This window comes from Raphanus sativus, unplaced genomic scaffold, assembly GCF_000801105.2.
Source record: "Raphanus sativus cultivar WK10039 unplaced genomic scaffold, ASM80110v3 Scaffold1057, whole genome shotgun sequence".
Lineage (NCBI taxonomy): Eukaryota > Viridiplantae > Streptophyta > Magnoliopsida > Brassicales > Brassicaceae > Raphanus > Raphanus sativus.
Genome location: NW_026616371.1, coordinates 149 through 26,070, shown reverse-complemented (window position 1 = coordinate 26,070; position 25,922 = coordinate 149). Strand labels below are relative to the sequence as shown.

Here is a 25,922-nt window from a genome sequence, read left to right as displayed (position 1 = left end):
GGCTGATAAGAAATTGATTTCATCTCCTTCTTCTTCAACTGCATCGATTTACGACACTCGTAGTAATAATAGTAATCATCATCCACCGTCTTCTTCCGACGAGATTTCTCTGTTTCTCCGGCATATGATCGACCGTTCTTCTCCTTTACCTTCTTACTATTCTCCGGCGACGATGACTACGGCGGTTCACGGAGAACCACATGCAGGCAACTCGATATGTTTCGTTTCTCCTCAGACGTCGAAGCGCTCAGCTGGTTTCTCTGAGGTTTTAGTCGGCTCCGGCGTTGGATCAAGCTCAGCCGCCGCGTGTTATGGTTTCTCCGGAGGTGGTGGTGGTAATAACATGGATCAAGGAAACAGCTCAGGGACTCGTGTTTCGTCTTCTTCGGTTGGAGCTAGCGGGAATGAGACCGACGAGTATGACTGCGAAAGCGAGGTGCTTTGTAACTTCTCTCTCTTCTCTCTCTCTGCAATTTCTAAAACTTTCCATTTTTGTCCTTTTCCGACAAAATGTTCAACAGTGATTCTCTGATCTCTCTAACGGATCTGTACTTTGTGTGTGTGGATTGTAATGAAAGTTTGTTAATCGGATTGAATGAAAAAACAGGAAGGAGTAGAAGCTGTGGTTGATGATGAACTTCCCATTAAGTCTGGTCCTTCGCGAAGCTCATCAAAGAGATGCAGAGCTGCTGAAGTTCATAATTTGTCGGAAAAGGTTTTGTTTTTCTTGTCTTTTTTTTTGTTTCATACAATAATATTACTTGAGAGACATATGTTATCTTTGTTCTGACAGAGAAGAAGAAGTAGAATCAATGAAAAAATGAAAGCTTTACAAAGTCTCATCCCTAATTCAAATAAGGTAAATAAATATAATATACACATTCACATGAATTATTTTATTTTGTCTATTCTTGTTTCTTATTGTGACTGACAATATTTAATATCTATTGTGATGGCATTTGTGAGAAGACGGATAAGGCTTCAATGCTTGATGAAGCCATAGAGTATCTGAAACAGCTTCAGCTCCAAGTTCAGGTCACTAAGTTCGTATCTTATATTTAGTTAGTCTATTCTCTGTGGGATGATATTATATAATAATCGTTTTTTGTTTTTAATCTTTGTAGATGTTGACAATGAGGAATGGGATAAACTTACATCCTCTGTGCTTACCTGGAACTGCACTACACCCATTGCAACTCTCTCAGCTCCGACCTGGTGTTCCTCCAGAAGCAACCAATGATTCTCTACTTAATGCACCAGCAATGATCAACACTGGGGCTTCTTCATACGCGTTGGAACCTTCCATTCGCAGTCACTTTGCACCTTTCCCTCTCCTTACTCCACCTGTGGTGCGTAGTTCAGTAACCACATTTTCACTTTAGAGTCTTTTCCAAAGCTAGTTTGCTCACTAGAATTATTTTTGTCTCTTAAAGGAGATGAGTTGTGAAGGAGAGTTAACTCATCCAAGGTTGAACATTGGTCATTCCAACACAAACTTAAACGGTAAAAACTCCTATCCCTGATTTTGAATCCCTCAAGAAAGTTTTAAGGTATTGATGACAATGTTTTAATTGTTACTATGTTTGTGGATTTTTCAGGGGGACAAGCTCCGTTTAATGGGCAACAACCTGACATTAAAGATCGACTTACTTGAGAAGAAGCATCTCAACTCTAGGTTCTATGCGTTATTGTTCCTTAGGAGGCAAGCAACAAAGCTGCTTGACAACGAACATTTAACCGTAGTTGTTTTCTTCCAAGGTTTCTATTTCTTTATAAATTGTTGTTAACATGAACTCTGGAGACTAGTCTTTGAATCTAGTTAGCTATTTAAGAAAAACAATCTGAACTTTTGCTACAAAGTAATTTTCTAGGTTAATTAATTGTATGTTTAAGGCGGGATGTAAATTTTCTATATCATTTGAAAATTAAAGATAGGCGTTATATTCTACTTGAATTTGATTTCTTAAGTTTAACAATACTTTTGGTACATTTTACTTTTGCAATTGAGTTCTATATAAAAACTTGAAGAAAGCTTTGGAGAGAAGATGAACTTTTACTTTAATGCTCTTATACACACGAGCTAGGTTCCCATAACACAATGCATACAAGGGAAACAAATCTGTTGAATAGCTGTAATCGTTGAGCTGTGTTGATTGTACTACGACATGAATGTTGTATTGCTTGACCGTTGGTGACTGGCTTGCGAGAGCTCTGTTTGTCTTTTAGCTTCAGGCCCATCTTATTGCATGCTGTCTCCTATTAGGCTTTCACATTGAGCAAAGCCTCTATCTTTGGCTCGTTAATTCTTACACACCTCTTCAAACTTGTGGCAGGAGATTCTGAGACACCAAGTTTGGACTTGAGATGAAAGAAAAGACGTTGTGGTAGCGACTTAGTAAAGATATCGGCCAACTGATATACTACCGGGATTTTCTGCACCACCAAAGCTCCAAGAACAACGCGTTGCGAACATAATGAAAGTATGTATTGAAATGTTTTGTGAAGAGCCGGCTTAGCTGTAAGATAAACAGCATACAAGTTATTGAAGTAGATCCTTGGAGTGACAGTATTGACACTCCCCTTTCACCAAGAAGAGCTGCAATCCATTTCATTTCACAAGCAGTAGTAGAGAGAGTACGATACTCATCTTCGGTTGAGGAGGGGGACACTGTAAGATGCCTTTTGGCGGACCAAAAGATCACATTTGAGCCAAGCAGTGTACAAAAACCTCATGTGGATCTGTGTTTGTCTTTACACCCAGCCTACTCGCTATCATTGAAGGATTGCAGAGTGATATCAGTGTTAGCGTTGAGGTTAACACAGTACAGATACGTTCCTTTGAGGTAATGCAGCACACGTTTTAGGTTCGTAAAGTCTACAACCGTCAGAGCATGCATTTTCCTGTAAACGTAGTTCACAACATATTGTATATCAGGTCTTGTTAGTGTAAGGTTTGCAATTTACCTGCAAGACTTCTGAAGTAAGTAGGCTCTGTTTGTCCTGGAACTCTATCAAGTTGCAGCGGTAACGGTGTAAAAACAGGTGCGCAGTCAGCCATTCCAGTGTTGATTAACATATTAGTTGTGTACTTCTCTTGACTAAGGAACAAGCCATAGTTGTGAGCATGAACCTGAATGCCAATGAAGTAGTGAACTAGACCCATATCTTTCATTTGAAACATCATGTGGACTGCTTCATATAAGACAGTTTTCTTCAAGATCAAGTTAATCTCAAAATATTTTTATTATATTTACATTAATTGTTTAAAAAAGTTAGCATTATCTAGTGTTAATATTATGTTAATCATGTTTACACTATATATATGTATGTTGTATTCTCATATCAAAGACAACACAATAATAGTCATTCTCTTTTATACTTTTCAAAAGTTCAACTTCCATGCTATTTTAAAGCAACATAAATATAGTAAATTTTGGTCAACAAAAATGTTTGATTTTGACAAAGAACACATTGTAAAAGTCAAACTGTCGTGAAATTAGGCTGCTTCATGGCATGTTCACTAACTGCAGTGGTTTCTCGAAAAGGGAGAGAATACAATTGAATGATGATAATGAAGTTGAAATTCAAAAAAACTGCTTAATCTTCTCTTATGTTCTATATCGACCAATTCCAGAAATGGCTACATCTTGAGGATTTTCTTTTCAAAGAAAAAAAAAACATCTTGAGGATTTGAGTTCTAGTTTAATTGTTACAGTTTTTTTCTACTGTGATATAAATGATACATTTCTGTCGTGATTAACTAGTTGGGACTTCGCTGTTTATTACATACTCAAGAAGTAAAAATATGCACTAATACAAGAAAGGACAGGACGTAGAAGTAAAAGTTTATTAGGGAATAAAAAAATGAGACAGAATCACAAAAGAGGTAGTCTCTTGTCACCATTATCTTCACGAACAAGCTCAATATCGGAAGGTTCGGAATCTTCAAAAGGGACCTACAGTAGTTGGAGTATCCCGCATTCTTTTATCTTCCATGTTTTGAAATCCAAATTGAGGAGCCCAAAATCAAAAAGAAGCTCGGTGGAAGTGACCTCCTCTGTGTCAACCTCAACCTCGAATGTGCACAGATTCCCCGGCAAAACTCGTTCTACTCTTTTCTTAAAAGCAATGGAAGCATTCCCTCCGGACGTGATGGTACAATAGACAGATGCGCTTTCCCAAAGTTCAAACATATTTTCGTCATCATAAGCACATAAGATGCAAGCCTTAAATTTGGTTGATTTGCCAACGGGCAATTGATTTAACTTCACAGTTAAGGAACCCCCAAAAGATCGGTAACTGAAGCATATAGGCACTTCTTCAGCGGGAAACACCGCATATTTATTAGTTGGCGTCTGGATGATGAGATTTCTTGCTTCTTGATTTAGTTTGAAGCAGTTTGCAAAGTTGAGACGAATATCTTGATTGGGAAAGCAGCAATGTAGTCTCTCTAAGGACTCACAATTTTCTGCATCTAGTTCCAATAATGAATCCGGTAGCTGAGGGAGTGATACCAGCTTCCTCATTCCGCTTAGTACAAGTCGACGTAGACGAAGTATTCTCCCTATCCACGGATGATGAAGCTCTTCAATGTTTGTTGAACTCTCAGAATACTTAATGATGTTATTCTTTTGGAATTGCTCTGTTTCCGATTTCAACAAGCTAGGGAACTCCACCAGACTCGAGCAATTTTCGAGATTCAATTCTTCAAGATTAACTATATTCCAAATAGAGGAAGGAAGTTTCACCAGACTTGAGCAACCTTTGAGATTCAATGTTTTGAGTTGAAATGCATTTCCAATAGAGGAAGGAAGCTCCACCAAACTTGAGCAATAGCTGAGACTCAATTTTTCAAGATTAGTTGCATTCCCAATAGAGGAAGGGAGCTTCAACAGACTCGAGCAATAGCTGAGATCCAAGTAATATAGATTAGTGGCAGTTGAGAGATCAGGAAGCTCCTTGAAACTTCTTGAAAGTGCCAAATCCATCCACTCCAGATTGCTGAGCGGCTTTAATGACAAATAACGGAAGCACACAATAACAACACGTTGACACAATTAGTATTAGCTTGAGCATTTATTTTCAAAAATAAATATTACTTACTTTATTTTCTTCCCACAATTTCTCAAGATTGCTATTCCGCGCGTATAAGTTGACTAGGAACTCTGGATTAAAACTTGAAGGAAAACATGACATGGGGAACATCGGCCAGATCAGTACTTTAAGTTTTCGGGATATGTAGTTCATACTTAGCGGATTAACGCCTCTGCTAAGGATTTTTATGAATTGAAGATTAGACAATCTTTCAAAAGCTCTTTCACTTATCCATGTTATTTCCTCATTCAGACCAAGTTCTATTCCAATGACACTGCTACTACCCTGTAAAAAAACCCAATGAAACATAAATAGAGGATGATTAGTTATTAAATAATCTGCCATTTTAGAGAGCCCTGCAATTAAAATATCAATCTCAAAACTTACTGCTTTATCATCACTAAGTACTTCACCAATATCAATTGCATCATTCAAAAACTGGCGTTTTCCAGGTTCACTAACAGATTCTTTTCGCACAATTTGTCTTCCTAGTTGGAATAGTAACGTAGACATCCTTATCAATCCTGATTTCCTATATATGAGAGACTTTTCAGATAAGACACGAAGTCCTAGTCTCACATCCTCAAAACATTTTTCTAGACATCTTTCCACCATATCAGCTGGTTCACCACTGAAAAAACAGGCTATATGAAGAAATAATCTTTTATCTTCATCATTTAAAGCATCATAACTAAACTTTAAAATGCTCGCAATTTCTCCATTTCGGTTAAGGTGAATCTTTAACCTTGGTACTGCCTCTCTCCAATCTTCCTCGGACATTCCTCGAAAATAGGATCCCATAACCCTCAGCCCCAACGGAAGTCCACCTACAAGACTCCTAACTTCAGACGCAAGCTCTTCGAAACCATCCTTAGGGTATTTTTGACCAAAAGCATACATGCAAAACATCTGAAGAGCCTCATCATCTGATGGTAAATTCACCCTGTGTATATGGTCGATCCCACTCGCTTTTAAAATGTTCTCATCTTGTGTTGTGATGATAATTCGACTCCCAGGACCAAACCAACTAGTTTCTTTTGCCATGGCTTCGAGTTGTACTAACTGATCCACATCATCAAGGACGACAAGAACTTTCTTGTCTTTCAACCGGTCTTTGGCAACTCCCAAATGCGGAATCTGGATACCGGTCTCGTTGGTTAGTTGAGACATAAACTGCTTCTGTAAATCCAACTTCACACTGTAGTCATCGGAACAAGCCATTATCACATACTTTCTTTTGATATTGTCCATAAAGACACATAGTTGGAAATCTTGGGAGTGTTGGTTGAATAGAGATCTAGCAATGGTGGTCTTACCAATCCCAGGCGGACCCAAGATCCCTATTTTTCTCACCTCATCCGAATCTAGCTGTAACAATCGTCTCATTTCTGCCATTCGAGATTCCATCCCAACTAAGCCGTCAAAATCATTGGATGGTGCTGAAAGGTTCAACTTGTTCGAAACATCAGTGGCAATATCTTCAATCATCTTTGCTTCATTCTCCCTGAACCAGTTGATGATCAATAGTTCTGTTATATATTCATGAATAATCGCACATACTTGTATGAGTACGTAAATGTAGATCAAGGAAAGAAAGCAACACTTCTTCGATGACTACATACTTTAACACATACACATTTTTACTAAAAAATATAAAATTTCAGGAAGGTTGTTGTTTGGAAGCAACAAATATATATCGGTCGTTGATGCAGTGATAGAAAGATTAAGAGTAAGTGGAAATGAAAATGACGAACCCGTTCGTTGAATGAAAACCTGCGATTTGAGCCAATTCTGTCAAGGCATGTTTCCATCTTTGGATCTCCTCCTTTGTTTTTCCTTTACAAGTTTTTCCCAAGACTTTCCCAAAATCACCAGTTTGCTTCTTTATATCGGTTGGATCCACTTGATAGAAAAGGGGCATCACTGTTTGACCAAACTCTTCTCTGCACTTCATGATCTCCACTAGCTCGTTCAAGCACCATGTGGAAGAAGCGTAGTTCTGCGAAAGCAAGACAATCGCAATCCTAGATCCTCTAATAGCTTCTACGAGCTCAGGACCGATCAGCTTACTCCTCTCTATATCATTGTCTATGAATGAGTCGATTCCTTTGCTTCTGAGCTCCTTGAGAACGTGGCTGAGAAAGTTTGTACGGACATCTGCCCCGTGGAAACTTGGGAAGACATGGTGTTTCCAGTTGTGAGGCAAAGAAGGTGGAGGAGTCAAAAGCGTTGAAGAAGAGACAATTGTTTTGTTTTCTCGATGAGATCTTGATTTTCTGTTGAAAAATATTGTACCCAGAAGCCCCAAGAAGCATATTGCAACAGCAACAAGATTGGGATTGGTAAGGGAAAAATAAGAATCCATACTAGTATGATGAAGAGAGGATCAAGATCGCAGAGCTTTCTAGATAAGGAGAAAGAAATTAAGGAACAAAGAGACTCTCTGTATATACCAACAAGGAACTGTTGATCGTTTACTATTTTGTTTTCAAATATATTTATCTACTAACCCAAGTGGATTTGTATATGCATATAAATGTAATGTGTTACCCCAATTTTGACCGGGTCATCGTTGACGTTTCCTCTCGTACAGACACGTTAGATTATTCTTTGTGCGAAAAATAAATAGGAGAATGGAATATGCATACACATTGCCAAGCACTTGGACCAAACCCAATGGCGTTCACATGGCACTACCCAAAAAATACATTTAAATTGTATTTTGAGCTGTTAAGCTTGAAATGTATTTATCTCTGATAATAAAATGATAAGATAAATTGCATCGCCGGGATAATTCCTCATCTTAAACACTTGAACGTTTTAACGCGGGGAAGAGAGCTAGCAAGATTTGAAATGTCAGTGTGTGAGTTTATGAATTTTTTATTCGTTTAATACGTTCAAGAAAGCAGAGGATTTGGAGTTTACAGAGACTTACGATCTACGATCATAACAGTGTTCCTCCTAATACCAGTGCCTAGATTGCAGCGTCTCACACGTGGAGCTTATGATGCTTACATTGCTCAATCTTCAAGGTTTGTTTCAGATCATAACAATGTATATAGTAATATAACAGTATTGGAGGCTTCGAAACTAACAAAGACATCAAGCCATTAAAAACGAACCAACTAATCAACTGCAGTATATTGGGATAATTAAATGCCTACATTAGATAAAATATAAGAGTTGATAGGGGTCAGCTGACCCTCTAGCTCCGTCAAGGGCTCCGCTACTGTTGTCATCTCCGAAGCTCTCAATCACGTTTACCAGCATAACCCCACATTCTTTTACCTCCAGTGTTTTGCCCTTTTTGATCAAATCCGCATAGTCAACCTCGAACTGAAAAACAAGCTCGGTGGAAGTCACCTGAGGTGACTCACCTCCTCTGTTTCAACCTCAAACTCGAACGTGTACAGATTCCCCGGCAAAAACTGTTCTATTATATTAAGAAAAGAACAGAGAGCGATCCCTCTGGACGTGGTGATGCTACAACAGACAGATGCTCGTTCCCATTCTCTAAAGCCCTTTTTGTCCTCACTAGCACTTACGATGCAAGCCTTGAATTTGGTTGATGTGTCAATAGGCTTTTGATTCAACTTCACAGTTACGGAACTCCCAGACGATCTGTAAGTGAAGCACTGAGGCACTTCTCGACCAGGAAAGGCCTCGTATTCATTACTCGGCGTCTGCATGATGATATCTTTCTCTTCTTGATTTAGTTTGAAGTAGTTAAGGAAGCTGAGATTGATATCTGGGTTGCTAAAGGAGCTACCTAGTCTCTCTAGGGACTCATCACCATCGTCTGCATCTACTGCCCATAGCGAATCCGGAAGCTGTGGGAGTGATTCCAGTTTCTCCATTCCGCTTTGTACTAGTTTACGTAGACCAGATATTCTCTCTATCCATGGATCATTCTCTTGAACGTCTTTGGAACTCTCAGGATAACTTTTCAACAAAGAGAAATCTGAGAGATTGACTTCTCCTAGAGACTCCAAGTTGATGCTGGCCAGAAGAACCTCTAACTGTGAACATTCCTTTAATTCCAATTCCGACAATCTACCAAGGTTGCTCACAGGTGAAGGGCGTTCCACCAGACCCGAGCAATGATCGAGATCCTCTTCTTCAATATTAACTATATTGCCAGTAGAGGAAGGGAGTTTCACCAGTCTTGAGCAATAACTCATATTCAGTTTTTGGAGATAAAATGCATTCCCAATAGAGAAAGGAATTTCCACCGGGCTTGAGCAATCATTGAGATTCAATTCTTGGATATTAATTGCATTCTCAATAGAGGAAGGGACTTCCACCATACTTGAGCAATAACTAAGATTAATGTAGATAGAATCCATGACTTTTTCAATATTGAAGGGAACCTCCACCAAACTTGAGTATCCATAGATATCATGAGATTTGAGATTAGTGATAATAGATGAAGGGATCTCCACCAGATCTGAGCAATGACTGAGATTCAAATTTTGGAGTTTAATTGCATTCCCAATAGAGGAAGAGAGTTTCACCAGACTTGAGTAGTGTATGAGATCCAGACTTGAGCTGTCTGTGAGGTCCAGTTCATATAGATTAGTGGCAGTTGAGAGATCAGGAAGCTCATTCAAATAATATGAATAGCTCAATTCTATCCACTTGAGATTGAGCGGCTGTAATGACAAATAAAGGATACACACAAGAACATGTTGATTCAATTAGCATAAACACACACAAGAGAATATTGGTTAAATATAGCATAACTTAGGCAATTATTTTCAAAAGAAAAATATTACTTACATCAGTTTCTCCCCACAATTTCTCAAGCTTGCTAAATGGCATCTCTAGTTTGACTTGAAACGTTGGATTAAAACTTGAAGGAAAACATGTCATCTGGAACATCGGCCAACTTAGTTTTCGGGATATGTTATTCATACTTTGCAGATTAACGCCACTTCTTTTGGTTCTTAAGAATTGAAGATTAGACAATCTTATAAAGTCTCTTTCACTTGCACATGTTGTCTTTTCATAAAGATCTCTTCCAATGACACTGCTACTTCCCTATAAAAGAGCCCATTAATGAAACATAAATAAATAGAGATGGTTAGTTATTAAACAATACCAAATCTGTAAAGAGCACTGCAATGAAGTTATCAATCTCAAAACTTACGGCTTTATCATCAATGAGCACTTCACCAACATCGATGGCATCATTCAAAAGTTGATAATTTCCAGGCTCCCTATCAGACTGTTCTCGCATAATTTTTCTTCCCAGTTGGATTAGCAAATTAGACATATTTGTCCTTCCCGAATCCATAGATATGAGAGATTTTTCAGCTAGGACATGAAGCCCATGTCTCACATCCAAATAACATTTTTCTAGACAGTCTTCTACTATATTAACTTTTTCGAAATGGAAAAAGCAGGCTATATGAAGAAATAAACTTTTATCTTCATCACGTAAGGCATCATAACTAAACTCTAAAATACTGGCAATTTCACCATCTCGGTCAAGGTGCTTCCTTAACCTTGTTAGTGTATCTATCCAATCTTGCTCAGACATTCCTCGAAAATATGATCCCATAACCCTTAACCCCAATGGAAGTCTACCTACAAGACTCCTAACTTCAAAAGCAAGCTCTCTCAAATCATCTTTAGGGTCTTTCTGACCAAAAGCATACATGCAGAACATTTGAAGAGCTTCATCATTTGATGGTAAATCGACATTGTATATATGGTTGATCCCACTCGCTTTTAAAATCTTTTGATTTTGGGTTGTGATGATAATCCGACTCCCAGGACCAAACCAACAAGTTTCTTTCGCCATAGCTTCCAGTTGTATTAACTGATCCACATCATCAAAGACAACAAGAACTTTCTTGTCTTTCAACCTGTCTTTGACAACTCCCAAATGTGGAACCTTAATACATGTCTCATTGGTTAGTTGAGACATAAACTTCTTTTGTAAATCCAACTTCACACTATAGTCATCGGAACAAGCCGTCGAGTAGTTTCTTCTGATATTATCCATAAAGACGCTCAGTTGGAAATCTTGGGAGTGTTGGTTGAACAGAAATCTAGCAATGGTTGTCTTACCAATTCCAAGTGGACCCAAGATCCCTATTTTTCTCACCTCATTTGAATGTAGTTGTAACAAAGGTCCCATTTCTGTTATGTGAGATTCCATCCCAATTAATCCGTTGAAATCACTTGATGGTGCGAAATTGTTCAACTTGTTTGAAACATCAGTGGCAAAAACTTCAATCATCTTTGCTTCAGTTTCCCTGAATAAGGGGATAATTAACGTTTATATGATCTAATCAAGAAAAATTGCCTAAACTTTTTTTTAAAAAATTGCGTGAACTTTAAAAAAAAAATTGCATACCTGTCTCTACTGTTTTGAATGATTACATTTGATTAACTTTCTTGTTACAATTTAAATTATTTAAAAATTGTTTTTATAATTTCAATGGTTAATCTGTTTGGTAAAAAAATGTTATAAATATATAGATACCTTTTTACATTTTCTTTATTTCAAATTTAGTTTATTTAATTTATTTCTACCAATCAATTATTTTTTTAAAGAATAGTAACTCATATTTTACAGAAAGTTACTATATAAATCTAAAGTTCCTACGCAAATCTGAAATTTGTACTACATAATTTTTACTATTAGTTAGAATTATTATTGTAATGCAAACTCTAACAGTAAATGTGAACCAATAGTACAGAGTCCGTGGGAATGAAGAGAACGAACCAGTTTGATGAATGGAAACCTGCGATTTGAGCCACTTCCGTTAAAGCATGTTTCCATCTTCGGATCTCCTCCTTCGTTTTACCTACACAAGTTTCTTCGAAGACCTTCCCAAAATCACCAGTCTGCTTCTTTACATCAGTTGGATCCACTTTATAGAAAAGTGATATCACTGTTTGACCAAATTCTTCTCTGCACTTGATGATCTCCACCAGCTCGTTTAAGCACCATGTGGACGATGCGTAGTTCTTGGAGAGAAAGACAATAGCAATCCTCGAGCCTTTAATAGCTTGTATGAGCGCAGGACCGATGGACTTACTCCTCTCTATATCATTGTCAATGAATAGGTCGATTCCTTTGCTTCTTAACTCCTTGAGAACGTGGCTGAGAAAGTTTGTGCGGACATCTGCACCGTGGAAGCTTGGGAAGACATGGTGTATCCAAATGTGAGGCGAAGAAGACGGAGGAGACAAAAGAGTTAAAGAAGAAGAAGAAGAAGAAGGCATTGTTTTGTCTTCTTGATGGGATCTGGATTTTCTGTGGAAAAACATTGTACCCAAAAGCGCCAAGAAGCTTATTGTAGCAGCAGCCGCAACAACATTGGTACGGGAAAAATAAGAATCCATTACTATGATGGAGAGAGAATCAAGATCTAAGAGCTTTCTAGTGAGGAGGACGACTTAACAAACAAATTGTAACATCCCGAGTTGTGATATGTGAAAAGGCTTAAGAGAATTGATTTGGCTATCTATGTCACCAAAGTTGACTTACCTTTTCCGTCACACATCCGTAAAGAACTCCAGAGTTAAGCGTGCTTGAGCTGGAGTAATGGAAGGATAGGTGACCTATCGGGAAGTGATTCGCGATAGCGTGCGAGTGAGGCCAAAGCACGGGGAAAGGTCGGGTGGTGATTGCAGGGTCAGTAAATAATGATTTCGAACCTTGGAAAATTAACGACCGACCGTCGGATGGGATGGGGCCCACGGGCCGAGAGAGCGGGCGTGGGTGGCCCATTAGCCGTGGGCGGTTGGGGCGTTACAAGTGGTATCAGAGCTGGTTAACCGTCTCAGTTCTGACCTGAGAGGCGTCTTGAGATCTGTCGTGGGGCGCAACGAGGACGTTGTGTTCTTTGAGAGGGGATGAATTGTAACATCCCGAGTTGTGATATGTGAAAAGGCTTAAGAGAATTGATTTGGCTACCTATGTTACCAAAGTTGACTTACCTTTTCCGTCACACATCCGTAAAGAACTCCAGAGTTAACCGTGCTTGAGCTGGAGTAGTGGAAGGATGGGTGAACTATCGGGAAGTGATTCGCGATAGCGTGCGAGTGAGGCCAAAGCACGGAGAAATGTCGTGTGGTGATTGCAGGGTCAGTAAATAATGATTTCGAACCTTGGAAAATTAACGACCGATCGTCGGATGGGATGAGGCCCACGGGCCGAGAAAGCGGGCGTGGGTGGCCCATTAGCCGTGGGCGGTTGGGGCGTTACACAAAGAGAAGTCAAACACACTGTCATATTGTGTTGATTTCTACACAGAAGTGTTGAATCCCGTTGACTTAGATATATGAAAGTTAGCTTCGCGGAAACAGAGGCTGCCAATTTTCTTGCACGCCAAATTTGGGTGCCATTGATGATGTTGAAAGCCCAACACACTGTCATAGGACAAGCCCATTAGGCCATGTCTTTTACAAGATGGTAAGTAAGTGGTAACTGCATACGGAACGTCTCCTCATCTCCTGTGCAGTGCTTTCAACTTAGCCGTTTGAATCTTGTTTAGGATCTTATCTTTTGATGCTGGTTTCTTCTTCACCAGCTTCACCTCTGCACATGTTCTGTTTTATGAAGAGAGGACTATATACATTCACATGAATTATATGAACTTTTATGTCAATCTCAGGATGCTTACAAGCTCTGTGGAAGTCACCTTCTCTGTCTCAACCTCAACTTTGAATATGTACAGATGCCCCAGATACACTCCTTTTCCTGACTCAAATTTTTGTGGTGATAGCATCCCCTCCTGAGCAGTAACTGAGCTTAAGTTCTTCGAGATTAAAGATATTCCAAATGGAGGAAGGGAGTTCCACCAGTTTTGAACAATAACTGAGATCCAATTCTCCTAGATTACCTATATTTCCAATTGAAGAAGGGAGTTTCACTAGACTTGAGCAATGGCAGAGATTTAATTTCCGGAGATTAACCACACTTCCAATTAGAAAAAGGGAGTTTCGCCAGACCTGTGCAGTATGAGAGGTTCAAGTCATATAGTTGAAACTTTGATGCGGTGAAGTTAGGGTGCTTCGTGGCCTGATCACCAACTGCAATGGTTTCTAGAAAATAGAGAGAATACAATTGAATGATAATAAAATGATACCTTCTTCTAGGTGAAACTTTGATTCTCTGTATAGCTTCTTGGTTGAGAATTTTGATGTTTATTACACAGAAGTAAAGTTTATTAGGGAATCATAGTTAGGAAAAAGCTCCGGTGATTATGCTTCTCTGTCTTCCTTGGGTATGTCTCAGATCTCAATAACAGAGAAGAGTCTTATAATCTTGACGAGAAGGAGAAACATTTTGAATGCTATAGAGAACAATATCAACCCTGCTGGAGAATGAGAAGGAAACGATTTACTTTTAGATCTGCAGCTGTCTTTGATGTTATTACAAGACTAATATAAAACTCTGTTGCAGACGAAAAACTTTTTTTTTTTTTTTTTTTTTGCCGACGAAAAAACGAAAAACTTGAAGCCTTGAATAATGAGACATGCGAATTATCCATTATGGAGATGAACCTCAAGGAGAAGTTAGATAGTTTGAGGGATTAAAAGCTTAAACTACTGCTGGCTGAAGCAGATACATTGAAGATGAAAAATAAAATTTGAAGGGAAGAGTTACAAAAGAAGCAGAATACATAACTCGCCAAAAGGAGGATTCCTCAATGCATCTAAAGGAGAAATCAGCACAACAATGATAGATTTGTTTCATAACACATGGTAAAGACAATGTGGAGGTGAAGTTAGTCTTGCTACATGGCATGCTCACTAACTGCAATAGTTTCTCGAAAATGGAGAGAATATAATTGAATGATCCATAGTGAAGTTTGAGGCTTTGTTTTCTAGTTTAGGAATGGTTTCAGTGTTTTTCTAATGTGATATTAATGCTACCTTTCTGTCTGTCATTGACTAGTTTGAAACTTTGATGCTCTGTATTGATTCTTGGTTAAGAGTTTTGCTGTTTTATTACATACTCAAGATATTTTATACAAAAAAAAATTGCAGGACGCAGAAGTAAACAAATCAAATACGAGACAGAATCACGAAATAAGTTGGATAATTCTTTTGGATGTCTTCATGGACATCTCTGAAGCTCAGTAAAAGGGACCTCCAGGAGTTATCCCGCATTGTTTTATCTCCAACATGTTGGATAATTTTTTCAACTGATAGGTATCGGGGGACTCCGGATTGTAACTCTCCTTTTGCAGATAGCCGAACTCAAAAACAAGTTTTTTGGAAGTCAACTTCTTTGTTTCAACCTCAACCTCGAATGTGTACAGATGCCCAGGAAAAAAACTATCTACTCTTTTACCAGCAGAAGTGACTATGTTCCCTTTGGACTTGATGATATAACCGACGTATCCCCATTCGCTAATGCGCCTTCCCTCACCAGCACAAATGCACACCATAAATTTGGTTGATTTGCCAAGAGGCGTTTGATTCAACTTCACAGTTAAGGAACTCCCATAAGATTGGTAAGGGAAGCACTTAGGCACTTCTCCACCTGGAAAGACCGTATGTCGAGTAGTAGGCGTCTGGATGATGAGATCTTTCGCTTCTTGATTTAGTTGGAAGCAATTAAGGAAGTTGAGACGAATACCTGGATTGCGAAAGGAGCAATCTAGTCTCTTCAGGGACTCACAATCTTCTGCATCCAGTTCCACTACCGAATTCGGAAGCTGTGGGAGTGATACCAGCTTCTTCATCCCACTTAGTTTAAGATGACGTAGACGTGATATTCTCCCTCTCCATGAATCAAGCTCTTGAGTGTCTGTTGAACTCTCAGAATAACTTTTCAACGAAAAGCAATCTGAGAGATCGAGTTCTTCTAGAGATTCAAAGTTGATGTTGGCCAGATTAACCTCTAACTTTGAGCAATTCTGTAAATACAATCTCGACAATCTACCAAGATTTCTCATAGAGGCAGGGAGATCCACCAGACTCGAACAATTACTGAGATTCAGTACTTCGAGATTAATTGCATTCCCAATGGAGGAAGGGAGTTTCACCAGGCTTATGCAATAAATAAGAACTAAAAATCTGAGATTAATTGCATTCCCAATCGAGGAAGGGAGATCCACCAGACTTGAGCAACCACTGAGATGCAGTTTTATGAGATTAATTGCATTCCCAATGGAGGAAGGGAGTTTCACCAGACTTGAGCAAAAGCTGAGGTTTAATTGTTGGAGATTAATTGCGTTCCCGATAGAAAAAGGGAGCTCTACCAGACTTAAGCAACCACAGAGATTCAAGTCATAAAGATTAGTGGCAGTTGAGAGATCAGGAAGCTTTTTCAATCTTTTTGATTCACTCAAATCCATCCACTTGAGATTGCTGAGTGACTGTAATGAAAAATAAAGGAAGCGCACACAAAAACAACACGTTATGCTACATCTCTAGTTTGATACTACTTGGGCAATTATTTAAAAAAAAACAAATACTACTTACTTGAGTTCCTTCCCACAGTTTCTTAAGCCCGCTATACTGCATCTCTAGTTTGACTAGGAAGTTTGGATTAAAACTAGAGGGAAAACATGTCAGCTGGAACTGCCGCCAACTTAGTACTCTAAGTTTTTTGGGTATGTAGTTCATACTTTGCGGATTGATGCCAAGACCATTGATTCTTAAGAATTGAAGTTTAGACAATCTTTCAAAGGCTCTTTCACTTGTACATGTTATGTCTTCATTAAGATCTATTCCTCTGACATTGCTACTACCCTGTAAAACAATCCAATGAAACATACACAGAGATGTTTAGTTATTAAATAATCTCATACTTGTAGAGAGCACTGCAATGAAAATACCAATGTCAAACTTACAGTTTTATCATCATTAAGTACTTCTTCAATCTCCTTTGCATCATGCAAAAACCGGCGTTTCCCAGGCTCACTAACATGTTCTTCTCGCATAATTTTTCTTCCCAACTGGACTAACAACTCAGCCATCTCTATATATCCATTGTACAAATGTATTTGATATTTTTTAACTAAGATGTGAAGCCCTTGTGTCACATTGTAAAAACATGTTGCTAGACAGCTTTCCACTATATCAACTGATTCCTTAGCAAAAAAACATGCTATATGAAGAAATAAACTTTTCTCTTCATCATGTAAGGTATCATAAGTTAACTTTAAAACACTTGCAATTTCTTCATTTTGGTCAAGGTTTGTATTTAACCTTGAGAGTGCCTCTATCCAATCTTGCCCTGGCGATATTCCCTGAAAATAGGAGCCCATAACCCTTAACCCCAACGGAAGATCACCTGCAAGACACCTAACTTTCCAAACGTTCGGATTGTAAATATGCTTAGAGCGTTTCTGACCAAAAGCGTACATGGAAAACATTTGAAAACCCTCATTCTCTGATGGTAAATTCACCCGGTATGTATAGTCGATCCCACTTGCTTTTAAAACGTTTTGATTTTGTGTTGTGATGATAATCCGACTCCCAGCACCAAACCAACTATTTTCTTTCGCCATGGCTTCTAGCTGTACTGAACGATCCACATCATCAAGGACGACAAGAACTTTCTTGTCTTTTAACCTGTCTTTGATGACTCCCGGATGTGAAACCTTGATATCCTTTTCATTGGTTAGTTGATACATAAACTGCTTCTGTAAATCCAACTTCACACCATAGTCATCAGAACAAGCCATTATCGCATGCTTTTGTTTGATACTATCCATAAAGACACTCAGTCGGAAATCCGGAGAGTGTCTGTTGAACAGAAATCTAGCAATGGTGGTCTTACCAATCCCACGTGGACCCAGAATCCCTATTTTTCTCACGTCATCTGAATCTAGCCGTAACAATGGTCCCAGTTTTGTCATATGAGATTCCATCCCAACTAAGCCGTCAAAGTCACTGCATGGTGCGGAAAGGTTCAACTTGTTGGAAACATCAGTGGCAATATCTTCAATCATCTCTGCTTCAGGCTTCCTGAACAAAGGGAATGACCAATAACTCCGTTAAAAAAATTGCACATACTAATTAGATATTTCTCATACTAATAAGCAACAGTTATTCTTTCCAGATGACGAACCCGTTTGTTGAATGGAAACCTGCGATTTGGGCCACTTCCGTCAAAGCACGTTTCCATCTTCTGATCTCCTCCTTTGTTTTTCCTCGATAAGTTTTTCTGAAGACTTTCCCAAAATCACCAGTCTGCTTCTTTATATCAGTCGGATCCACTTGATAGAAAAGGGGCACCACTGTTTGACCAAACTCTTCTCTGCACTTCATGATCTCCAGCAGCTCGTTTAAGCACCATGTCGACGAAGCATAGTTCTTCGAGAGAAAGACAATCGCAATCTTAGATCCTCTAATAGCTTCTATGAGCGCAGGACCGATGGACTTACTTCTCTCTAAATTATTGTCAATGAATAGGTCGATTCCTTTGCTTCTGAGCTCCTTGAGAACGTGGCTGAGGAAGTTTGTGCGGACATCGGCCCCGTGGAAGCTTGGGAAGACATGATGTACCCAGATGTGAGGCAAAGAAGACGGAGGAGCCAAAAGAGTTAAAGAAGAAGAAGAAGCCATTGTTTTGTTTTTTTGATGGGATTTTGATTTTCTGATGTTAGTAACCCAACAAAACATAGGCAGTATAAAGAATCGGTTTAATACTTCAATCACAACTTCAGTGTAGAATATTGTACACCAAAGAGCCAAGAAGCACATTCCAGCAACAAGAAGATTAATTGTAACGGGAAAAGTAGAATCCATTAGAATGATGAAGAGTTTTAGTTTTTTTCTTTTATTTTAGATTTAGTTTTTTTCTTTTGAACAACAATAAAAAGCAGAGAGGAAGAATTAACAAACAAAGAGACTCTTTATGTGTGAACGATGACGGCTAGGATTTTGAATGGCGATGGTAAGGTTTTGGGCGAAGAGAGACAGGATGCGACCATGGAAGATATCGGAGCAAAGGGGAGACCACCGGGAGATCCACCGGATGTTCTGATCTCTTGGGTGAGGAAAGTAGTGGGTTGCAACGAAGGAGGGATGCCTGTACCGGAGGAAGTGGTGGATGAGAAGTTTGTGGAGTCGAGATTGCGACTAGAGTTTCCGAATGGAGAGGATGGAGAACCCGTGATAACAATAGGAGAAGAGGTCTTGACGGCTATGAACAGTTTGTGGAAGAGTTGTATGATTGTTAGGGTTTTGGGGAGGACCGTTCCTTTATTACACCTGACTAAGAAACTTAAGGAGTTGTGGAAGCCAAACGGAACGATGTTCGTTATGGATCTGCCAAGAAACTTCTTCATGGTACGCTTTGGGTCAGAAGAGGATTACATGAATGCGCTGTCGGGTGGTCCATGGAGGGCTTTCGGGAGTTACCTTATGGTACAAGCATGGTACTAAATTTCCTTTGCTGAAAAAAATACACGAACTTTTTAGGCTTCCCAAAAAATACACGAACTAATTTTGGTTGTCCATAAAATACATGAACTTTTTATTCAGAGTTAACGGCGTCTAACGGCGTCTTACTATTCTGTTAGTCACTGTTTACACCGTTAAAATCGAGGTGTGAAACCTTCAAAATTCAAAAGTTCTTGTATTTTATGGACAATCAAAATTAGTTTGTGTATTTTTTGGGAAGCCAAAAAAATTTGTGTATTTTTTCAACAAAAGAAATTCAGTTTGTGTATTTTTAAGGAATTTTCCCTTTTCTTTATAGAATTATTTGGATTCTGTTGGTCATTAAAAAGTGATATTTCTAATTAATAGTGAGATAGTTTACTTAGGTGCTGACTGTTTTTCCCGCTACCACCCGCAAACACAGCTTTTGCGGTTTATAGCGGTTGTTGGCGTTTCGAAACAATCACAGAAAACGCTACAAATCGCTTCAAACCGCTCCGAACCTCTTAAAATCAAAAGCTGGTTCCAGCTAGCGTTTGCGGTTGCGGGCGGTTGCGGGAGGGTAAATTTTTTTTCTTTAAAAACAGAATAAATAAAAATAATACTAAAAATATCCAATAAAAATTTTCAATTGAAATAATAGAAATTGTAAAATGTATTCATATTATATTTCAATTTATATTATAAAATTCAAAACTAAAATATTTTCTATAAATTTTTAAAATTGAATAATATGATTTTATAAATATAAATTTTATATTTATCATATTATTATGATTTTTAATATTTTTATAATTACATAAAATATAAATATTGTTAAATTATTATTTAACAGATGTTGCGTTTTGTAATTTACCAGTCATAAGAGTCCCGCAAACGCAACAATTTTTAACAGCTATACCAGTCGTATAAATCTCTGAAAAAAGCTTAAAACCGCAACCACCCGCACCCGCAAACTCCCGCAACCGCAACCGCTGCGGTTACACCAGTCAGACCCTTAATTGTTTAAAAAATTCTCTATCAACCCAAGGGGATTTGTGTGTGCATAGAGATGTCATGTAGTACCCGAATTTAGACCGGGTCATCGTTGACATTCACTTGTACAGCAGGACAGGTATATACCAATGACATGTTAGATTATTCTTCGTTGCTTAAAATAAATAGGAGAAGTGGTGGGATATGAATAGGAATGAACGAGTATAACCACGTCGTGGTAACCTATGATAAAAAAGAAAAAAGAATATAACGTATGAACTATGAAGAATAACCGGGCTTCGTAGCCTGGTGGTAATGGAACCTCGGCTGAGGTGCCCGCCACCCAGCTTCGAAACCCGGCCACAGCGATTTAACATCCTTACTGCTGGGGCGCTGGACCCCTTCGGGGGATATTTGGGAAAGTGGCTGCCCAGACACCAGAGATACCAAAAAAAAAAAACTATGAAGAATAGATCGATATGATTATATCTTATTGCATTTCTTAACTACTTCTTTTCATGTTGATTCTTTCTTTATAAATTTCCAAAACATAAACATAACTACGTTCTCACCACTCAAACCAGTCTTATAAGCTAATTTAAATAGGTATGGGTTAATTAAATAGGTTCGGTTAGTTGACTTTAACAAAAGATGTCAATAATAGGTTTCTCACAATATATGCCACCACAAAAAAATAAGAGTAAGAGATTTCTGTCTCATTCAAAAAAAAGTAACCAAAGAGCATACCTACCATACCTATAATCAGGTTCTAGTGATGAGGACATAAAAAGATCACACACATTAAAGAAACCAAAATATTTGAAGGCCCAGTAAGAGCGATGAGTTACAAAGGCCTAACTTAAACCTAAGAAGATGACCTAACAGAAACAAAAATTGAACTTTGGCACTGGGTCTAAAAGGGCTCTCTCTTCGTTCTCTGTTACAGAATCGTAAGTTTCTGATGAAAATCTTTGCAAAGCTGTTCTTGAATGATAATGTAACGATTCCGCGGCCTCGTCTACCGTTTGTCTCACCAATAGCTTCTCTACCGTCACTCTGTGATTAAACACAGAGATTAAAAGTTCAGCTTCAAGTCAATTGTGGTGAAGTTAGGCTGCTCCATGGCATCTTCAGTAACCACACTACAAATAGAAAAGGGAAGTTTCACCAGACCTGTGCAGTATGAGAGGTTCAAGTCATATAGTTGAAACTTTGATGCGGTGAAGTTAGACTGCTTCATGGCCTGATCACTAACTGCAATGGTTTCTAGAGAATAGAGAATACAATTGCATGATAATAAATGATATCTTTTTCTAGTTGAAACTTTGATGCTCTGTATAGCTTCTTGGTTGAGAACTTTGTTTTTTATTACACTTAGACCTAAAAGTTTATTAGGTAATCAAATACGATACATAATCACAAAAGAAGTTGTCTCTTGTCACCATCATCGTTACGAACAAGCTCCGGTGATTATGCTTCTCTGTCTTCCTTGGGTTTGTCTCAGATCTCAATGTCAGAAGGTTCACTATTTTCATCGCCATCTCTGAAGCTCTCAAGAATGTTTATATAACGCCCCGACCACCCACGGCTAATGGGCCACTCACGCCCGCTCTCTCGGCCCGTGGGCCCCATCCCATCCGACGGTCGGTCGTTAATTTTTCAAGGCTCGAAATCATTGTTTACTGACCCTGCAATCACCACCCGACCTTTCCCCGTGCTTTGGCCTCACTCGCACGCTATCGCGAATCACTTCCCGATAGGTCACCCATCCTTCCACTACTCCAACTCAAGCACGCTTAACTCTAGAGTTCTTTCAGGATGTGCTCCGGAAAAGGTAAGTCAACTTTGGTGATATAGGTAGCCAAATCAATTCTCTTAAGCCTTTTCACATATCACAACTCGGGATGTTACAATTCACCCCCTCTCAAAGAACGCAACGCCCTCGTTGCGCTCCACGACAGGTCTCAAGACGCCTCTCAGGTCAGAACTGAGACGGCTAACCAGCTCTGATACCAAATTGTAATACCCCGATTTTCTAAAATAATATAATAAATAATAATCTCATAAAAGTCTCCATTTATTACTTCCCAAAAGTCGAACTCAACACCATAATCCAATAATAGCATAAATAAAATAAATCCCGGAAAATATCGATAAAAGCATAAAACCGAAGTCTGAAAATAAGAATAAAACTCCCAAAGCACCAATCCGAAAGCAATCACTCATGCTCGGCTACCTCACCTGAAAGGGGGAAAAAGAGGGTGAGTAACAGGGGAGTCACTCAGTGAGGTATGGGATGCTAATCCACAAACCACTGACTTAAGTAAATAGAACTCCCGCTATGGAAGTTTAGCTCTAACATGAACAAGCAAGACGCCTAAAGCATCACACACAACAAACACTGCGCTGATAGTGCATAGATATACCACACACCCCGCATCTCCGCATATGGATATACATACGTGGCGTTGCTAGTACAGTCTGTCTCTGTACCCCCGCCCTCGATCGCTGCGTCAGATGCAAACGTCTCTGCACCACGCACCACACAAATTGCGTCGCTAGCCCAGACGTCTCTGAGCCCCCGCCCCTCCACAGTGGCGTCGCTAGTCCAGGCATCCCTGAACCCCCGCCCTCGCACATAGTCCCTACTATAACTATGTATATACATATATATATATATCTCATATCTCATCATCACACAATCCAATCAATGGTTGAATCCTCTAGACCCCTAATTCCGATTTGCAATAAATAAACTAACTACCAAGCAAGGACTCAAGCAGACACATTTCATGTTTCGAAGTCTAAACCTATCATAGAAGGAATTCTACACTGGTACGGAATTTATGGAGTAGACCCTCACCTTAGCAACTGGCCGGAAAGAACAACGGAAGATGGTCAACTGAGATCAACTGCAACACGAGGATTAATGACTTAGGCTCAGATTCGCAGGAAATAAAGTTTCCATTTTTGGAATCTTTCCTAAAATAGAAACTTTCCCAAAATAGAATTTTTCCTAAAATAGAAACTTTCCCAAAATAGAAACTTTCCTAAAATAGAAATTTTCCCAAAATAGAAACTTTCCTAAAATAGAAATTTTCTAAAATGGCGGATTCCCTAAAATAGAATTCTCTAAATAGATTCATATAACTAGAAAAATGGAGGCGGCAAACTTACCAGAAAAACCGCTGGAAACTCGATCGGAAATCTCGCCGAAAGCTTACCCGGGAATCCCACCAGAAAAATTCACTAGTGACTGATCGTTGAATAATTCAACAACTTGTCACGCGCAAAGAATACTTTGACTTGATGGAAAAAAAGGAGAAGAGAAGGAGTCTCTTATATAGGAGAAGGAAAGAGAGGTAGGATGCTCAAACTTCCAATGTGGGACAAAAAGAATAGAAAGGGTTTTGGGTTTTAATTAAAAAAAACAAATGGGCCACTGCCATGGATCAGGGTTGTTACAATTCTCCCCCACTTAAGAAGAATTCGTCCTCGAATTCAAATTCTGAGCCGAGAAAAGAAATAACATGTCTTCAACTTGACTTAACTCTGCTAGAAAAGATTCTTGGCCAGTTGCATACACTCCGAACTATGCGAACCTCCCACATCTAATACGATGAAAGCTCTCACACTCAACAGTAACCGATCTAATTAGACACGTTTTTTTTTTCTACCTATACATGATAACCACAAAAACAAGAATACTCAAATCAAACGAGTATGATAAAGATATGTACCTCCTATCCGCTCAGCTCCATCGGCTTCTCCCAAAGCATACACACGTGGAGCGATGGCCTGACGCTTGGCCGCAGGCCCCTTAGTCGGGCAAGACCTGGAGATATGACCAAGCTGGCCACAAGTGTAGCAAGCTCCTGGTGCGACTACTGCAGCTGCTGGTGCTGCATCCTGGGCACCTAATGGCCTATTTCGACAGTTCCTTTGAACATGACCATACTGCCCACAACTATAGCAGTGGAAACACTCTCCGAAATGAGGGCGACGACAACGCCCACAATTGGGCGCCCCAGTATGATCCCATGTCCTCTTCTGTGACTCAGAAGTCTTCTCGAACTTTGATTGAGCTGCTTTGGATTGTTTCTGCTCCTCAACAAGACACGTCTCCTGCACAACAGCCTTCTCTACCATATCCTCCAAGCTGGTGTAATTAGCCATACTGCATCTGCCGCGGAGATCCACTCTCATCCCATTTAGGAACATCCTCATCAAGTCCTCATCATCGAAATGGGTACCAGCAAACATGCGAAGCTCTCTGAACTCATGCTCATACTGCCTGACGGTCTTGCCACCCTGGATCAAATGCTGGAACTCATTCCTCTTCTGGTGTAAGGCCTCCTTGGGAAAGTATTTCTTGTCGAACGCAACGAGGAATTCAGCATATGTCGGATAATCCTCCTCCTCGCGCATCGAACACACTCCCTCCCACCAAACTGCTGCATCCCCACGCAGATATAACTCTGTAATATTAAGGCAAATGTGAAGTGGACACTTGATAGTCCTCAAACACTTGGTCAATCTGTACTTCCACTGGTAAGCTTCGGTAGCATTCACTGTCCCTCTAAATTTCTCCAAGTCCACGTGCTTCATTCGCCTCATCACTCTCATGAGGTCCTCATCAACTCCATGCTGCTCTCCCTGCGGTGGTGGAACTTGCGGGTTACCCTGAACCTGAACCGGGGCACCCTGCTGGACATGAATCTGCGGTCTCTGCTGCACCTGAATCTGCGGACCATGCGGCACCCGATGGGCCTGTCCCTGCTGAGCTGCAGCCAACTGTCTGGCAACCTCCTGTGCAGCTATCCTGGCAGCCTCCTGAGCAGCCTGCTGAACTACCCCCTGAGCAGCCTGCTGTACCATCTGCATAATAGCAGCCTGATCGATCAGTGGAAACGCCGGCGGTGGAGGCGGTGGGATCACCGGCGGTGGAATCACTAGCGGTGGTGGCACATGCTCACCTCCACCCTCTCGAGCAGCACTGGCAGCCGGGTTACGAACAACTCTCCTACGCGGCGGCATCTGAAAGGAATAACACAAGAATTAATCACTGAGGAAGTGGATACCAACGGTTTAAGGACGGAAGGCCAAACAGAAAGGTGCTATTTATTTTTATTTTAAAAATCCCCCAATTCCCAAAATATTTTTCAAAATCGTCAAAACCCGATTAAAATCACGTCCCACAAATCGCCATCCCGGGTCAGAACCGGGACGGAACCCGCTCTGATACCAAATTGTAATACCCTGATTTTCCAAAATATATAATAATAATAAATAATAATAAATAAAGAAATAATCCTGGAATAATCCAAAATATTTATTATTATTATTATATAATAATAATAAATAATACAGACTGACCAAGTGTCTGAGGACTATCAAGTGTCCACCCCACCTTTGCCTTAATATCACAGAGCTGTATCTGCGTGAGGATGCAGCACCAGCCCACTTATAACGCCCCGACCGCCCACGGC

The 25,922-nt window shown here is 39.6% G+C and overlaps 6 protein-coding genes across 7 annotated transcripts; 1 reads left to right on the top strand and 5 right to left on the bottom strand.

Annotated features, from left to right (window-relative positions):
* Positions 1–10: 10 nt before the first annotated feature.
* Positions 11–1,948, top strand: LOC108821136 (transcription factor SPATULA-like; the record flags this gene model as incomplete). The annotated part of the gene is made up of 7 exons (XM_018594187.2): positions 11–436; positions 608–715; positions 794–859; positions 970–1,035; positions 1,125–1,349; positions 1,434–1,503; positions 1,599–1,948. Coding segments are annotated over 7 exons (1,017 nt in total), but the record flags the coding sequence as incomplete, so codon positions are not given.
* Positions 1,949–2,762: 814 nt separating this feature from the next.
* LOC108819854 (uncharacterized mitochondrial protein AtMg00810-like) lies at positions 2,763–3,163 on the bottom strand. The gene is made up of 2 exons (XM_018592877.1): positions 2,965–3,163; positions 2,763–2,875 (listed from the first exon to the last, which is right to left on the bottom strand). The coding sequence occupies exons 1-2, from the start codon at positions 3,161–3,163 to the stop codon at positions 2,763–2,765; spliced, it is 312 nt and encodes a 103-aa protein (XP_018448379.1).
* Positions 3,164–3,695: 532 nt separating this feature from the next.
* On the bottom strand, positions 3,696–7,582 carry LOC108820544 (probable disease resistance protein RPP1). Of its 2 annotated transcripts, XM_018593502.2 has the most exons (4): positions 6,849–7,582; positions 5,482–6,598; positions 5,104–5,379; positions 3,696–5,009 (listed from the first exon to the last, which is right to left on the bottom strand). In XM_018593502.2, exons 1-4 carry the CDS (start codon positions 7,457–7,459, stop codon positions 3,957–3,959), a joined length of 3,057 nt encoding a protein of 1,018 aa, XP_018449004.1. In that variant the 5' UTR covers positions 7,460–7,582; the 3' UTR covers positions 3,696–3,956. The 2 variants fall into 2 exon arrangements, with proteins under 2 accessions (XP_018449004.1, XP_056854219.1); XM_056998239.1 differs by lacking the exons at positions 3,696–5,009; positions 5,104–5,379 and having other exon boundaries at positions 6,456–6,623.
* Positions 7,583–8,259: 677 nt separating this feature from the next.
* Positions 8,260–12,513, bottom strand: LOC108820539 (disease resistance protein TAO1-like). The gene is made up of 5 exons (XM_056998238.1): positions 11,831–12,513; positions 10,244–11,357; positions 9,874–10,134; positions 8,472–9,746; positions 8,260–8,430 (listed from the first exon to the last, which is right to left on the bottom strand). Exons 1-5 carry the CDS (start codon positions 12,451–12,453, stop codon positions 8,260–8,262), a joined length of 3,444 nt encoding a protein of 1,147 aa, XP_056854218.1. The 5' UTR covers positions 12,454–12,513.
* Positions 12,514–15,051: 2,538 nt separating this feature from the next.
* Positions 15,052–18,915, bottom strand: LOC108819856 (probable disease resistance protein RPP1). The gene is made up of 4 exons (XM_056998237.1): positions 18,143–18,915; positions 16,920–18,039; positions 16,549–16,818; positions 15,052–16,442 (listed from the first exon to the last, which is right to left on the bottom strand). Exons 1-4 carry the CDS (start codon positions 18,820–18,822, stop codon positions 15,195–15,197), a joined length of 3,318 nt encoding a protein of 1,105 aa, XP_056854217.1. The 5' UTR covers positions 18,823–18,915; the 3' UTR covers positions 15,052–15,194.
* A 3,382-nt stretch (positions 18,916–22,297) lies between these two features.
* Positions 22,298–25,470, bottom strand: LOC108819859 (uncharacterized). The gene is made up of 2 exons (XM_018592881.2): positions 23,611–25,470; positions 22,298–23,345 (listed from the first exon to the last, which is right to left on the bottom strand). Exon 1 carries the CDS (start codon positions 25,468–25,470, stop codon positions 24,142–24,144), a length of 1,329 nt encoding a protein of 442 aa, XP_018448383.1. The 3' UTR covers positions 22,298–23,345; positions 23,611–24,141.
* Between the last annotated feature and the right edge of the window lie 452 nt (positions 25,471–25,922).